Source organism: Fundulus heteroclitus, unplaced genomic scaffold (genome assembly GCF_011125445.2).
Source record: "Fundulus heteroclitus isolate FHET01 unplaced genomic scaffold, MU-UCD_Fhet_4.1 scaffold_54, whole genome shotgun sequence".
NCBI classification, from domain to species: Eukaryota; Metazoa; Chordata; class Actinopteri; order Cyprinodontiformes; family Fundulidae; genus Fundulus; species Fundulus heteroclitus.
The window spans coordinates 497,311-514,320 of NW_023396967.1; the positions used below are offsets into that span (position 1 = coordinate 497,311).

General features: G+C 38.0%; 1 protein-coding gene across 3 annotated transcripts in view; it reads left to right on the plus strand.

Moving 5' to 3' along the window:
• The window catches only part of opn7b (opsin 7, group member b), an 88,871-nt gene extending 73,829 nt beyond the window's left edge, over positions 1–15,042 (plus strand). For all 3 annotated transcript variants that reach the window (XM_036132787.1, XM_012862258.3, XM_021316255.2), the window contains 2 exons: positions 11,496–11,830; positions 11,934–15,042. In XM_036132787.1, coding sequence (XP_035988680.1) covers positions 11,496–11,830; positions 11,934–12,434 — 836 coding nt within the window. In that variant the 3' untranslated portion in view covers positions 12,435–15,042. The remainder of the gene's footprint in view (positions 1–11,495; positions 11,831–11,933) is intronic.
• The last annotated feature ends 1,968 nt before the right edge of the window (positions 15,043–17,010 follow it).

Below are 17,010 nucleotides of genomic sequence, written 5' to 3' on the forward strand. Positions count from 1 at the left end.
CAAAGGTTTTACTGAAACTGAGATGTTTTGCAAAGAAGAATGACAATTTTTTTTTACGTGTTGGTGCAAAACCGTCAGAGACAGACCCCACAAAGTCTACAGCTGTAACTACAGGAAATTGTAGTTCTACAAAATATTGACTCATGTGGCTTAAATTAATATGCACACCACACTTTTTAGATGATTTTGTGTGTAAAATGCTAAAAACAGATGTATTTTTTTCTTTCCACTTCACAGTTATGCGCCACTCTATGTCGGTCTATCAGATGAAATCCACAATATATCCTCATGTGTACGTTGCAGTGCATAAAGGAGACTGCCAAAAGCATTAACCTAATCAAACTCCCAATAAAATGAATTGATGATTCTGGTTGTAATGTGGCAAAATATATAGAAGCCCATATATTATGAATTCTTTGGCCAGATTCTTTACATTTTCTGCAATAAAAGATTTTGTGTTTTTCTAGTCTTATGGCAACTAATATCCATCAGAATAAGTCCTCCTGCAGGAGGGTGTCAATGACTGCAAGACGACTGTTAAGTCAATAGTCTTCTCACTGGGGTAAAGAAAAATATATGAAAAAATGTTACGCGTGAATGACCTGTGTTTACTAGCCTAGAGGGCATAACTATAGTTCTCATGAAATATACATGTAAGAATAATGAATCAAGAATCAGAGCAACAGGAAAATGAAGAATGTAGTCAAGGAAACTAATTATAAGATCAGTTGATGACATTCACACAGTTAATTACTGACAGGATTAAGGTTGTTTTAGACTGATCTTGTGTAATGCTGACTTTGAACCTGACATTCAGCTTTGTTTTTAAGGTTACTTTTATATACTGCTTTTCAAAGGAGCACTTGAGTCATTTCCACGCCTAACAGCCAATTAGAACTGATGCTCAATTCAGTTGGGGTTGCAACCATCTCTCCAAATTAGGCTTCAGAACACTGTTTCTCAATTTTACTCAACCTTTTACACTAAGTATTCACCTCCCCTGCTGTAGTGGTGCTGACATTTACAAGAACGCCATCTAGTTCTTCATACCAATGTCAATGTCAATTATATTTATATAGCACATTTAATACAGATGCCTCTGTCCAAAGTGCTGTACAGAGTGGCAACAAAATGTATACAGTAAACATGTATGTGCATACAAAATCACAAATACACAAAATTAGAAAAGTTACAAATGACAAATACTAAAACACTAAAAGAAAAATGATAAAAGAATCAGCTCAGCTTGAGTTAAAACATTTAAAAATGCAAAGCGACTGGTCTGTTCTAATACGCAAAGGAAGACAATTCCAGAGTCTCAGCATGCCCACAGCAAATGCTCGGTCCCCTCTACTTTTCAGCCGTGATCTTGGCACAACCAAAGTAAGCTGATTTCCTGATCTTGTGGATCGAGCTGACAAAAGCTTGGAAAGATAGAGGAGAGCTAACCCATTCAAACATTTAAAAACCATTAACAAAATCGTAAAACGAATACTATAGCTGACTGGGCGCCGGTGCAGTGAAGACAACACGTGAGTTATATAATCTCGCTTTTTCGTGCCTGTAAGTAAACGAGGTGCAGCGTTCTGAAGTACCTGCAGGCGATGAATGGAGGCCTGATTGAGCCCACAATACAAAAAGTTGCAGTAATCCAAACGACGTGTAATGAAGGCGTGAATAGCATGCTCTAGAGCAGCATGAGGTAGATAAGGCTTCACGTTACTAAGCAAACACAACTGGAAAAAGCTAGATTTAACAACTGCGCCAAGGACATTTGACCTTTTTTTTCCTCCTCCTCTACCACTGTTGATGGAGTTGTTTACCTACAGTGTTCTGCTGCATGGGTAATTCCCACAGCCTTCATTTTCAGGCATTTTCATTGGACATTTTCAACATTGACTTTGAAAATGTCGATGTACTTGCGAGAGCTTTTTTATTGTCCACTTAACCAATAACTAGTGTTGCACCAATACCGATACCAGTATGGGACAGGGCCCCGATCCAGCACTAAAATGGTGGTATCGGCATCAGCGAGTACCAACAAATAGGGCACCGATGCCATTTTGATGTTTGTATGTCACTTGAACGCAGCCTTCTCTCTCCCGACTAGTATTATACATGTTATATAAGTTAATGAAAGTTGCACTATTTTGGCATTTGAGAGCCAAAACTCAGGATTTAAAAGAGATTATTCAATTAATAATGTAATTTTACTGTCTTACTGTTGCACTACTATATTATACATGTTATAATTTCACGAATGTTGCACTATTTTGGCCTTTTAGAGCCAAAGGTTTATTCAACTATCGTCACCCATTCCAGGTAGGCAATAAAAAGTTCTACTACCCTAAGTAGTATGCAGTTTTTCATATACACACAGATACACACACACACACACACACACACATAAATCTCAAACAGATGGTATCGGTATCGGCCAATACTGCACAGCCAAGTATCGGGCCAAAAAATGGCATCGGCGCAACACTACCAATAACCACAGGGAATTTCTTCTGGCTGTCTTGCCATGCACGTTTCTTTTGGTCGTGTTTACCCACAACACAGAGCGTTGTAGTCTACTTCATGCATGTGGTTCTGCTGAAGCACATGCATAATCTACTGTACGTTTTTAGTTGGAGCAGAGTTCACGTTTTTGATCAACACCAGAGGTTTGCCGCATATTCCCACATCCCCAAACAGACCAAACTATTCAACGAGACCAACAACAACTACAAACATGTTCTGTTCTACATTGATGGTGTGAATGCAACTTTAGAGTAAACCCAACGTTTAAGGCTACCACTTGCCACTGAGAGGCAGCAAGCAAGTTAAAATAAAACCTAGGAATGATAGAGATGCTGTCTCCAGAGTAGCAACAGGAGTTCTGTTTGCATTAACACTCGTATACAGTCAACACAGATATAGTTTGGGGTTTGTAACTGTACAAGCAGCTAACATACCAGCCCCCTGGTGTTTGTGCATTGAGAAGGAAAGCGATCAAAGCAGTGCATTTTCCAGAAGCACAGTAAACCATTTTGCCACTTTGGAAATATAGCATTAAATTGTGTTTTTCTGAACCAAATCTTTCAGCAGCACAGACTGTTGAGATAATTCAAAATACACTGTTGGGACTTTGAAGAACACTTCCATGGGCCACATGTTCCTGCGTCAGATTTTCCAGGAGCTAACTCTATTTAATTTTTTTTTAGGACTGATCGGCTTTTTTCCAAATTGCTAATTAAAACATTTCCAGCATTTTAGGTCTACTTGAGGTAGTGGATGGTTTGTTACAGTGCCCCTTAATGACTCTAATGTTTAAATATTAACCAGGATTGAAATTTGAAGCATGGACCCTCCATCTAACCTAAACTGTCTCTAATTTGATTTTATTTACTATGTATACAAATATACTCAGTTTTATCCAAAATAAACAGTCATTCCTGAGTGACAGGAATTTGGCAGGAACATTTTGTACCAAATAAGATCCAGCTAGATTGCCTCAAGCTATAATTTAGTTTAAAATAATTTAATATAGTCTCAGCTGTTTGTCAGATTTTGGAAGTGTATTGGGTAAAGCCACATAATTAATAAGTTTAATTCTTTATTACCAGTTCCATCTTTCTAATCTAAAATTACTAAAATATCTGTTCTTACTTGTGTAAAAGAGCCTTTAGAAAGAGTTTCTATGATTCTGTAAAATGACAAATGATAATTTAGCGGTAACACACAGGTTGTATATTTCTGAGTTAGGACTGTTTGAAATAATACAGTCTTTTTCCAGAGCGAATGCTAGTCTTCATCTGAGCCTTTAGAATATTTTTACTAGGATCCATCTAAAACAGGTAAATAATAATAATAAAAAAGTCCAACTCACAAGATGGGACTGCTTTACGAGTAAGAGATGATACTGGATAAAAGCAATATTTGGGGAAAAGCTAAGAAAACAAAAGTTTTTTCATTAGGTATTTTAAAGACAAAAATGAATAATAATTTTAAAAAAATTCCTCACAATCTTTTTGCAAATACACTTCCAATTATTGCTATGACATAACATATCCATCATTAAATATACTGCTTTAATGCGTCAGGTACATTAAGTAGTGTGATTGTACCACTGAGCACTACATAATAATAAATTTCATTACATTGTTTTCAAATATATGAATATTTATTAAAGTTCTGCAAAGAAGACAAGAATAGCTCCCAACCATAAATAATGTAAACAAAGACATTTACAATCAAGGGGCCCATAACAATAGCTTGAACTGAAACAGTTAGACATGGTTTAATGGGAAAGGCTTTAGTTTGACCAGTAACATTGTTTCAAGGTATTTCATTACTACTGAAAACACCCATAAGAATTCACAACAAATGTCATATTAAAGCCTTTCACACAATAAACAAATTAATTAATTAATCAATCAATTTAGTCCAATTATACTAATGGATTTAAAGTCAATTACATGCATTTCAATTTGATCCTAGTTATAAAATAAGGCAATTAAGTTCAGTTTATTAGACCAATTGGTAAAAAAGTTTTGTATCTAAGTAAACACATTCAAATATACATTTTTAATCCTTTCTCCTGAACATGCTACATGTAACAGTGGACAGTAGTACTGAATAACTTTGTAGTGTCGCTAGCTTTACAGTTATCACTCATACTAACTGTGCATGTGATCACTGCTGTATGTTTGAGCCTTTTGCAAGAACAAACTGTGACAGACTGCATCAAATGTACCGCTGAGATGAAACAGGACAAGTATAAGCAAAAGTCTGTCATCTGAGGTGATCAGAATACCATTAGTGACTTTCATCAGTGCTGTTTCAGCGCTCTGAAACCTGCCTTACATGCTTCAAACAGCCAGACACAATCCACAAGAAACTATTTCTTCAGGAATTTTAGACAAGAAAAGAAGCTCAGAAATAAGGCTGTAAGTTATCAGGCATCTTGATTAAGAGTAGGTTTCTCAGGTAAAGGTTAAATTAAAACAAGAACAGAATAGAATATCCTTTATATCCTTTTAGAAATTCAGGTTTAGCAGCAGCACAGTGAAAGGCAAACGGAAGCATGCAGATACACACAAAGGCAGATAAAGATAAAATAATAGACACCGTTAGTTAGGGCAAATTCACACCATAAAAAAGTTATACTCTACAGCTATTAAAAAGAGCATGCTTGGTTTAAAATAAAATTATGTTGTTGTTTTTTTAAGTTTAAAATATGCATGTATATTTGTGTATAAAAAACAAAATACGATATGCTATACAAGAAATGAAAAAACTGCAAAAAAGCAGGGATATAAACTAATTAATATATTAGATAGATAGAGTCATATCTAAAATGGGGGAATAATTTGTTTTTTATGGGGTCTAACATACAAGTTAAAGCTTTGAGTGAAGCTAATATTTTTGATAGATCAGAAAGCCAAACTGGATCAAGATATTTCAAACACAAATCAGATTCTACATGCCTTTATTTTAGTAGTATTATGGTATTGGTGCTCCACCTATAACAGCTTAACTAATGCAATTATTAATATCTATTTCTTTATTTTGGTGGCATTTTCATCTCCATGTCCCCCAACCAAATTTTCAAAATGATCTCAAATAATTACTTGCAGTCACACTTAACATGCCTGCACTAAGCGTTTACCCTCAAATACTCATATTTCATTGGTGGAAAATCAAAACACATGACCCATAGTTGTTCCTGATCATGTTCTACACATATTCATGTCCATCTATTTGCACCACAGGGGTTCACAGAGCAGGAAGGTTCTGAACATAATTTATCAGTCAGAATTATCAATGTGTGAAAGACACTGTATAAGCTGCAATGGTCAGAGAAGATACAGAAAATACTGGAAACACAGAGCTAGCTGCAGTGATAAGTTGCTTAAAAAGCTTCAGATGTTAGATCACATATACAGTGGACACCTTGTTCTTCTAAAAACTGAACCAATTTTACAACCCCACAGTATTACAATAAATTCAAATGTGCTTTCTGCTCTCAATTAAGTTCAACTCTTGCACACAATAATTGAAGTCTGTGTTTTCAAAGAGCTCCTTTTGTCTAGTTTGCAAGTAAACACAGTTCTATAATGAAGTGTATAAAACACAAGAGACAACAAGCCCTATACATACCGTCTGAAGTGCAAATGAGCACAAATTATTATACTTTTATGAGACTTCAGGCCAAGGAACCCTGTGACATCCTGTTACCTCCAAGCTAGATTTAGTTAGGAATTTATAAGGCGAAGTACATCCTATTTAGAGTAATTTTGAAACAAATGGTATTTGTGACAAAAAAACCCTGCTTTAACAGCACATCATAGCAAACGAATATATTGTATTTTAATCTAAAAAAAAACAAATCTCAGGGTATTGTGTTATCTATTCTGTAAGTCCTTCACATCACACCCATACATAAAATTAGACAGAACTGATTTGTTGCCATGTCTGGGGGAGACCTCCTATACTTGCATCATGAAGCCAGTGATGGAGTGTGAGAGTTCACTGTTTTGAGCGTGTACAAAACCTGTGCGGGAATATTAGGATGATTCATTATCTGGGTGGCAGCCTCTCAAGGTGATTGGTGTGACATGAAGGAGCCAGTGGTGGCAGTAGCAGTGTTTTCATGACTTGCAGCCACCATGCAGCAGCATCAAGCAGTTGTCGAATATGAAGCAGTACTACTGTTCTCATGCCTGACAAAAACGTCATCATCTCAACAAGAGAAAGCACAGATCATCCCTGGCATGATATTTTCTAACAATGGCGAGGAAAAGTCAATTCCCTGGAAGAGAGCGTTTTAGAGGTTTTGAGGTTATGATGAAATAAAGAAGAAGGTTCTAAGTTTTGCCTTTTATAAACAGGGTTTAACAGTTTGGACAAGTAATGAAGTTTAAATGAAAGCTCAAGCTGGAAGACCCCCCCCCCCCCCCCCCCCCCTCGGTGCACCTGCTTCTACTGATTGCCTAGTCAAGCATCTGTGCACCAGCCAATTGCGTCAGGACCTCATCCTTCCGGTCCACAAGACTTTGCTTATAAAGGTGCCCCATTCATGGATGCTCCTGCTCTTCAGCTGAGCTTTGACCCTCCTTCACCCCATCTCCTCCTTCACACTCTCAAGCTTCACCTGACTATTTCTCCCTTACAGCCTCCACCACCAGTGTCCGGACCCCGGGGAGAAAACGTCACTAATCCTAAAATGAACATCCAATCATATAGACATTCGCAGCTTTCACGTCCGAGCGGCAAATAACTTTTATAATGTATGTCAAAAAATCTCTCTAATTGCTTGTTTTTGTCTGTGTGAGGCTCTCCAGCTTGAACTGTTTAAATTTTGATTCAGATGTTTGTATTTTAATCTGTTCTTTTCTCTGAGAAGTAACTGAAACCAACACCAACAAAAATGCAATCTTTAAATCTTTAAATAGATTTCTTATACCTTTGTGTTGTGGTTGTTCTGCTCATACAATATTTTTATCTCTCGCAAACCAGTCCAAGCTTACATGCATCACTTACACAACAACTAAAATTAGTATCTCTAGTTATCGCCCTTTCTTTTTTGGCCCATGTTTGCTAAAACCCATTGGGAAAAATAAAGTGTGAATTGCAAGTCAAAGTTGCAATTCACACAGTTGCAGTTGTAGACACACAATTAGTCATTGCCACAATAAACTGCAGTTAAGCCCCAAATGATTCATTCTGTTTCTTTTCTCATTTTCTATGAGAAACAAATGTCTAAAATTATTTGAAATCAAAATCTGTAGGGGAATATGATTATTTTAGGCTTAACTGTATACATTTACAGAAAAGTGATAAAGGGCAATGCTAGCTTTTTTTTTTATTTGGACTAAATTGGATCAGGTCTATTTTAACATCTGCACTTCAACTTGTTAAATCTGGACTGGATTTAGTCAAAAACATTTAATTAATTCATTCCTTGAGGACATGCAGCAGTCCACATGAACAGATAGGAGGATTGAATGCTAAATCAGCTCAACTGCTGGATCTTTAGACAGAAAAAAAAACCTAACTGTAATGAATCACGGCAGCGGACCCAGAATTCATCCAGACCAGCAGAGGTTCTTAAAAAAGGGATTTATTAAACAAAAAGCAGAGCAATGCAAAAAGGACTAAAGAATCAAAAAGACTAATAAAAAACATCCAGAACTTCATAGGAACAGAAACTGACTGGTAACATGACAGAATAGCTCAGGTTCTCTGGAAGGGAAAAACTAGGTCAAAATTCCAAAAACAAACATCAGATCAGGATTGACTCACCCAAAAACATGACAAGACCAACAAGACGACCTGGCACTGATGTCTGGTCCCAACAGTTTATATGGAGGTGGAGGCAGGTGAAACCGGTGAGAGGTGATTGCAGCAGGGGTGGAGTTAGGCAGGTGTGCAGAGTGAGTAATTAGACCAGACATCAGTGCTGAGGCTCAAAACAAGAACAGATCAGAAACCAAACCTAAAAAGCTGAGAGGACAAGTGGACAGAAACAAACTACACCAGACCTGATAAGAAACAAAACAACCCCGAAGTATGAAACTAATTAGCAAACATGTAAATGATCAAGTTAGAGAACTGTGCAATTTGCAAGGACGTCCAAACATCACTCCCTGAGAAGCTAAAAGTGTGCAATAGAACAATAGCATGTGAGAGGCAGCATAAATAATTCTCCATCAGATCAAGAACCTTTGGAGCCAGCAGCCTGTCTGTAAACATGTAACAGACTATGAACTGGGCTGCTGGTTAGATTCTCAGCAGGGGACGATAGCTTCAACAGCTTTTGGAAAGAAGCTGTTTTTAAGTCTGAAAAATGGCTGAATTTTATAACAAAAAGAGAAAATAAAACATGAATCTTACAAACAAATGTGTTTTCATCTCATAACAATGGGGAGGATTCTAACCACAATAAACAATATTTGTCACAAAAAACTTCTGTTATGTTACTTTAATCTTTTTGTAATTATTTAAGCACTATATAGCATAATGTGGGTCTGACAAAACAGAGGACTGTGGGTACTACTTAAGAGCTTCGACTTATTAATGTTTCAAATACTTACTAATTAACAGAATAAAAGAGTGTGAGGCATATTTGCCAAAAATAGTTGGAGCTTTTCTCTCTAGTGGTGTTTAGTTCTGTATAAAAAGAGATTTATTCTTTGATGGGTCACTTGGATAGTTGGCGTTTTGTTCTCTGGAGTAACGTTCCACAACAGATAAAGGCCTGTAATGGCAAACTACACCTTTTCCACAGTAACACGCAGCTCAGCAAGTGCCGCTGGGTGTAATCGCCTCCCCCACCCTCAGCTTGAAGAGTAAGAGGGGCTGACATCCTGCTGAAGAGGCTGTGTGGTGCCAGATAAGACTGTGTTCTCCTCTCTGAATGTGCTCTGAAAAAGCCCTTGCCTAAATCAATTACAGCCCAATGCGGTGAGGGCTGTAGCAGTGTTCCTCACAGAGCTTCTTAATCACACTCGGACTTGAGCGCTGCAACATGGACGTGCGGCACAACGTCTCGTTTCACGCTACAGAAACTTAGGTTGCACAAAGCAATGCGTGAAAATTCAAGGTTGATACTGCAGAACCTGAGTGTCTGATTTGACATAAAAAAAAGGCTTACATAAGAATTAAACTGACAAGAAACTATCCAAACTCATACAGACTGAAAGGCATTTGTTGTTTGTGTACCTGCAAAATACTGTTTTCTATTCTACCAAATGTTTTGCAAGCAGAATTAAAAAGTCCTATTACAATGAAACCCCATTTGAAAAACACCGAAAGAACTTGACTACTCTGTGATTATCGTTGGATTCAGTCATCCACTCAGAAGTTTCACATTCCTGTCTACCAGCAAAACTTACTTTTTATAGCCAAAGTTTATTAGACAGTCACTTAAGCTCTTTGTAAAGTCTAGACAAACAGTTGGATACGACTGTAATTACTGTGAACTGTTTGCACTTATTTAATCCTTTGCTGTGTATTTTATAATTGTTCTTTTTTATTTCCAGTGATTTTTAAATGATATCCACCCACGTTAGCTAAAGGCTATAGGCAAACTTGTTGGTATCATTATTAACTACACATAGCCTTTCAAAGTTGAAAATACATAATGATTTATTTGACTTGTAAAAAACACTCAAATAAATGCATCTATGTCCCATTTAGAGACAGTACAACCACGTTTTGTTACAACCACTAACTAAACTGTATTTTATTAAGATTTAATGTGCCTGAAAAGTGTGGCACCCATTTGCATTTAGGGCCCCTGAGACAATACTTATCTGAACCACCTTTTGCTGTGATTAGAGCTGGAAATCTTTTGCCTTTTGTCTCTATCACCTTTTCACATGAATAGACTGAAATATTAGCATATTGCTCTTTGCAAAAAAGCTCAAAGATGGATAATATTGGGGGGATAAACTCTGTGAGCATCAGTTTTCAACTCTTGTCACAGATTGTGAGTTGGATTTAGGTCTGGACTTTGACTGGGACATTCTAACACACAAATCGTTTTTTTTTTTTTTTTCTAAAGCCTTGCATTGTAGATTTGGTAGTATGGTTAGTGTTGTGGTCCGGATGGAAGGTGAACCTCTGCCGTAATCTCAAGTTTTTGTTTTTTTTTCCAGTATAAGAGGTTTTTTTTCCATTATTGTCTTGTAATTAGCTCCACCCGTCATCCAATCAACTCTGACCAGCTTTCCTGTTTCTGCTGAGGAAAAACCACACAAAATATGAGACTGCTACCACAATGTTTCACAGCTGGTATAGTGTGTTAGCACTTTGGATGTAGGACCATTTATGATCAGTTTATAGATATTCAATCAACAGATTATCCTACCTGAGCTGTGGCTCTTCACAGCTCCCACAAAGTTACCATGAGCCTCTTGGCTGCTTATAGAATTATTATCTAGATCTGCAATATTAGGCAAACACCTATGTTTTGGTGTGTTTCTGTTTTTGAATGGTGTATTGAGCAGTACTCAGTGAGATGTCCAAACATTGAAATATTGTTTAATTACCTAGCTTTTCTTTAAGCTTCTCCACATATGTATCCCTTATATGCACCTTGGTCTTCATGATGTTGTTATTTCACTAATGTTCTCTGACAAGCCTCTGAGGTCTTCACAGAACAACTGTATTAACACTAAGACTAAATGCATACTATAATTACTCATTAGGTGAATACAGAAAGCGATTGGTTCAAGTCGATTTGATTCAGGGGTTTTGTATCAAAAGGGGCTGAAAATACATGCATGTCACACTTACCAGATTTGAACATTTTCCAAACCATGTTTAGTCCTCCCAGCTTTGAATGATGAACAAATTGTGTTGGTGTTTCGTACAAGATCCAAACAAAATACATCTCGCCTTCTTTTTGCTTCCACCTCATAGAGCCCCTTCAGCGCAGTTGTTTTCTGTCCTGTATTTGTGTTCTTAACAGTCAATAATTTATCCTCAATCTCTCACTACAGGTAACAAGTTCTCGTACTGCCATGCCTCCCTGCTCGTCGCGGGCATCTGGTGCTACGCTGGAGTGTTTGCCGTGGGTCCGCTGTCAGGTTGGGGAGAGTATGGGGCTGAACCTTATGGCACAGCGTGCTGCATCAACTGGCACGCTCCCAACTACAGTGCTGCAGCTATGAGCTACATCATCTGCCTCTTCTTCTTCTGCTACATTGTACCCTGCACTGTCATATTTCTGTCCTACACCTTCATCTTGGTGACTGTGCGAGGCTCTCGGCAGGCCGTGCAGCAGCACATGTCCCCGCAGAACAAGATCACCAATGCACATGCACTTATAGTCAAGGTAAATCTATAAGCGTGCTTTGTAGGAATGCACTTATTCCCATTTGATCAGCATTTTTTTCATGAGGAATGTCTTCTGAGTGTTTTCATGTTGCTTTTTTCAGCTTTCCGTGGCAGTTTGCATCGGTTTCCTGACAGCATGGAGTCCGTATGCAATCGTGTCCATGTGGGCAGCATTTGGTAAATCAACAGATGTACCACCAATGGCTTTTGCTTTGGCAGCCATTTTTGCCAAGTCCTCCACCCTTTACAATCCCGTCGTCTATCTGGTCTTCAAGCCCAATTTCCGCAAGTCGCTGTGTCGGGATGTAGCTCACTGCAGAAGCACATTCTGTCGATGTATTTGCGAACACACCTCTACACAGAAGGGAACGTGCAAGCAAACGCATCACATCGACGAGTGCAACTCTACAAGGTTGTCCAACGGGCTACCGGAGAACCACCGGACCTGCAGACACTGTCCTTGCACTGAAACGGTCACCGGTGCCAAGGAGAACTTTACAGATTACAGCCCTCAGCAGACTGCCAGAATACTTCAAGGATCTGTGCACACCGAGGTCGCTGTCAGTCAGCTCTCCAATGAGCTGCAGAGCGACTTTCTTTAAAAAGAGGCAAGTAAAAATGAAAAGCTGCCCAAAGCGAACAGCAACAAAAACACAAGACTTATTGCAATTCAAGACAAAGGATCCAGACTTATTTACTGGTGAAAAATATATTATTCTCGAGTTTAAATCTCGATTTATGCCTCAACTATTTAATACTGCCAAAAGAAAAGATAAACTAAAAAAAGAACTCACAACAAAGATGATCATGCAGTTAGATACAAATACAGGAGAATAAGCAAGCCGACCTGTCCAGAAGGTAAACTAAAGGTTTATCAGGTTAAAGTAACAAGCATCAACAATTTCATTGCTCTGAACAATCAACGTCAAGGAAACAAGACTGAAGAGTCAAAATGCAAAATCAATTTACGCTGGACTAAGAGGGAGGAACTGAACTGAAATTTTATACTCCCAAATCAACCCTTTATGTGTTTTTACCAGTACTGTAGTTTAAGGGATGATTGTGTTTATGCATGCCTCAAACTGAAGGAAAACAGGGTTGCTGCTCTTATCTATATGTGAATTAGCATTGTGTCCATATTTCTACAGAACAAAATTTTCAAAGCCCCAATTAATCTACCTACAATTAGTTGAACTTGAGGTTCATCTTTTAAATTCATGGAAGAGGTAAAGAACAGAGCAGGGAGGGAAAAATTCAAGGTTTGAAAGCCATTTATTTCCTGTGTAAAAATTAGCATTCAGTCAAGAGAGTAGCATTTCTCATTGTGCAGTGTTATATCTAATTGTCTCTGAAAAGACTCCTTGGATGGCTGGTTTAACAGCTTCTATGGACCAAGATATGATCAACTTATCTACGTTTCAAAGATAGGTTTCTTTTTATACTTTTTTTTCTTTTTACATATTAGAATTACTAATTTGAAATTTCATTTTCTGCCATGAAATCAAGGATAAAAATACACGATGAATACAAACAAATAAAAAAAAAGACTTTTTAATTCTAAAAAAACTTGTGCAAAACTTTGTGCATAAGTAATGACATTAAAAGTTGGATGCAGATTTTCTAAATAAAGGTCTTGGAATTATTTATTATTAAATATCTTACCTGCTGACAGCAGAGTTTCAAGAAACAGAAGTTCTCATCTGGAGTAGAGCTAAGTGTTGGTCAGACTGGGTCCGTGAATATCAGACCGAAGCAAAAGCAAACCTAAAAGATTTTACGGTGGGGGAAACAAACATATTAACTAATTATTAACTGATAGGCACACTTTGCAATTAAACATATTCAACTCTGGGCCATGAAACCAGGTTTCTTGTTGATCAGTATGATGACTGGACCCTCCAGTGCTGTTTATATTTGCACGTTTTTATTTAGACAGAAGATCCGAAGATCAAGCATCTGAAAATTGGTCCCAAGGAAGAGCCAGACTTCTGGAGATCCACAATTCTCTTCTTCATATCTTGCTTGCTTGATATGTTTTGGATTTCCCCTCAGTCACACAGGGAAACTGTGTGGTAAAGACGTTACCTCCTACTAAAAACACAAATTTGTCCCTCCAGTTACCTAAATTGTTTTGAAATGATCAGAGTAATAGCCTCTCTTAATTTGGGTAATGGTAATCTTACTGGGTGCAAGACCTATAACTTGCCGGTTTAGTGCAACACTGACAACACTGCACTGTTGCAAAATGAAACAATTTGGAATTTGATGGCAGACCACTTTGGACCAGCAAGTTTAGGAGCCATGGAGTTACTTGTAAAGACAAGGCCACATCCATCCATCTAGATTAAATCCCTTACCAGAGAACCAAAAAGTGTCATCTGTGCTTTGTTTTGTTGTGACGGCAGTCTGAGCTCAGACTGCTGTAACCTAGAATGGGCCTAGGTCACATGACCCCGATCCCACACTCTTAAACTACATAGGGGGAGTTTTTGAGAAGGGCAGCCCGCACGGAGCATTGACACAAGTGCAGTATATTGACCTGAAAAATTATTTAATATATGTTAAATTAAGCTAGTACTTCGGTCAAAACTTATACGGTGTTGCTTTAAACTTTTGACTTTATAGAAAGTAACAAAAAAATACAAAAATCTTTCTCTGATTGTTCTGACATTTAGCCAATTAAAATCAGTTCAGTAATCCCAACTGTCAGAGCGTCAGAATAATAACAAGCGTATGTAAACTCATTGTTTTTACTGCGTTCTAATCCCAGAGTTGATTAAAGATTTGGGTCAGGTCCTTTTGATGTTTCATCTTCTCTGTTTTCAATTTATCTTTAAAAAAAATGAAAGAAAGTAATTGAAACATCAAACTTTGGGAACACATATTGACAAATGGAGTGCTGCTGTTCCTCCTGGATAGACAGTGAAGAAGTGTCCTTGCCATATTCTACACATGAAAACAATAGTTCCCAGGATACAATATCAACAGAAGTTGATCATATGTCCACCATGTAAAAGATTGTGTTCTCTTTTGTGTTTTTACAAGTATTGTAAGTTGTTTCTTTTTCCTCTTTTGTCCTTGCTTTCACCAAAACATGTATGTTATGACTCATTCAATCTGTCTTTATATCATCAACAGTAAAAACGCTGATATAGCATTTGCTTGCACCGGTATAACATTGTGGAGATCAGGTTGTATACCATAGCTGAGGGACCCTAGCCTCGTGAGACCATCCTGATCTCGCGAGGTTTCAAGGTTTCACTCGCAGATCAGTCTGGATACCCTCCGTTGAAGAAAATTTGGAGCCGTTCACCAAACGAACGTCCAATCAGCGTTGGCTTTGAGGCGGGTTGAGGTGTGACGCAACGGGAAGCGCGTCAGTTCAGTCTAAAGAACATGGCGGCTTCAGCCGATGAAACTAGCGTTAGCGCGGCTATCGAGCAAGTTTTATCGGAATTACAGAGTATTTCTCTGCTGAGCTAACGAGCCTTTACCTGCAGCAGCAAGAGTAGCTTGGCTTGTGGTTGTGTTTTCGTCGTCGCTCGTAACAGAGCGACGACGAATCTGATTGGTTTATTTGGCCCGTCTATCACCAACATAGGCCAATCAGCTAACCAGTATTTTCGCCCCTTCCCAAAATTACTTCAACGGAAGGTTTCCAGATGGATATGCGGAGCAAATCTATCTGGCGGAGTCAGGTAAGAGGGACCCAGTCTGACAACATTTAGCCTTAGTCCTATATGAGAATGAACCGATCCACAAAACAGCTCATTTGTAAGTCAACAATCACCAGACGAGAGATTTGGAATAAAACTCATTTAGGTCGATAGTCAGAACTACGCACAACATCCGCCAGTCAAAAAGGGAAACATTTCAGATGTCTCCGGCTGACCAAACCTAACTTCAGTGGTTCATGTCCAGTAATTTGATATCTCTCAAAGCATTTTATCCCCCCCCGACTCCCGAAAGCTCAGTATTTTTAGAAAATACACACATGTCTAAGTCATGGCTTGAAGTGTTTACTGTGAAGTGCTTAAGATATCTGACTACCGCAGGTAAGATGTTGTCTACTAATAAGTATTTCACAGATGCTTTGCTTGGAAAAGTATTTCTTTGTAAAAAGGGTCTCCTTTTAATCTCCTAGAATTATATTTATGCTGTTTTTTTTTAAAAAGTTCCATGTTATCAAAAGGAGGCAAACCAATGAAGAGTTCAGAAAATGAAGTGGTTTTTAACAAAGCAAATATTTTACCCATTTTTTTTCATTGAGGTCAAATCTTCATCACTTACAAGATCACAAATTGATTCTGACACATCCACATTTTTATTTGTGGATGTTGATATTGATGATGTTTGATTTTGTTCCAGGAAGTTATTTTCCTTTTGATGGAAAAAAAAAGTTACATACGGGGTGTTACTGATTTATTTGATTTAAAAAAATAGGGGAACACGTTATGCTTATGCATGAAAACAAATATATTGCCTTCATCGCTTCTCTTGCCAACTGTTAAAAAAAAGTAACATGAGATTCAAAAGGCTGTGCCTCAGCACTCGCCAACATTATCCAAATAAAAATGCTCACTGAGCATAGCTGAGCATATTTGCCCAACAAGCAGTTTTTGTTCTTCCTCCTGGCAGCATGGGTCATCAAACAAAGGCACAAAAAGATGTGCCATGTACAACAGAAATTAGGTCTGCTCGAGTGTGAGTTGTGGTTGACAGGCATGGCTTTTGTAATTTCTTTACTTACTGTGTTGAGAGGCGATGCTACAGTTCTGTGTAGTTTTCAAAAATTACCTGACTACAAAGTAGCTCCCATTTGATGTTTTTGCTTTTAGATATTCGCCTCATGTTCTGCCGGAGGTGCCATATAGCAGCCAAGTGACAGGCTGTAGTGAATTCTTTGTAATAATGTCAACTCGCCAGTGACTCGTTGAAAAAAGAAAATCGAACAAATTTAACATTTACATCAAAACGAATACCCCTCTTAGGCTTTTTGAAACACTCAGCCATGGGTTGGTGTGAAGAGACCTGGTATTAGTACTTATAAATTTTCCCAGTAAGTAACACACTATTTGCACACTCACTACGCAAGACCCTGCAGCGGAAGAAAAAAACTTCCTTAAAGGCTAGAGCCCCCTGAACATTAAAGATTTGAAGACAGTTGGTGTGGAAGAA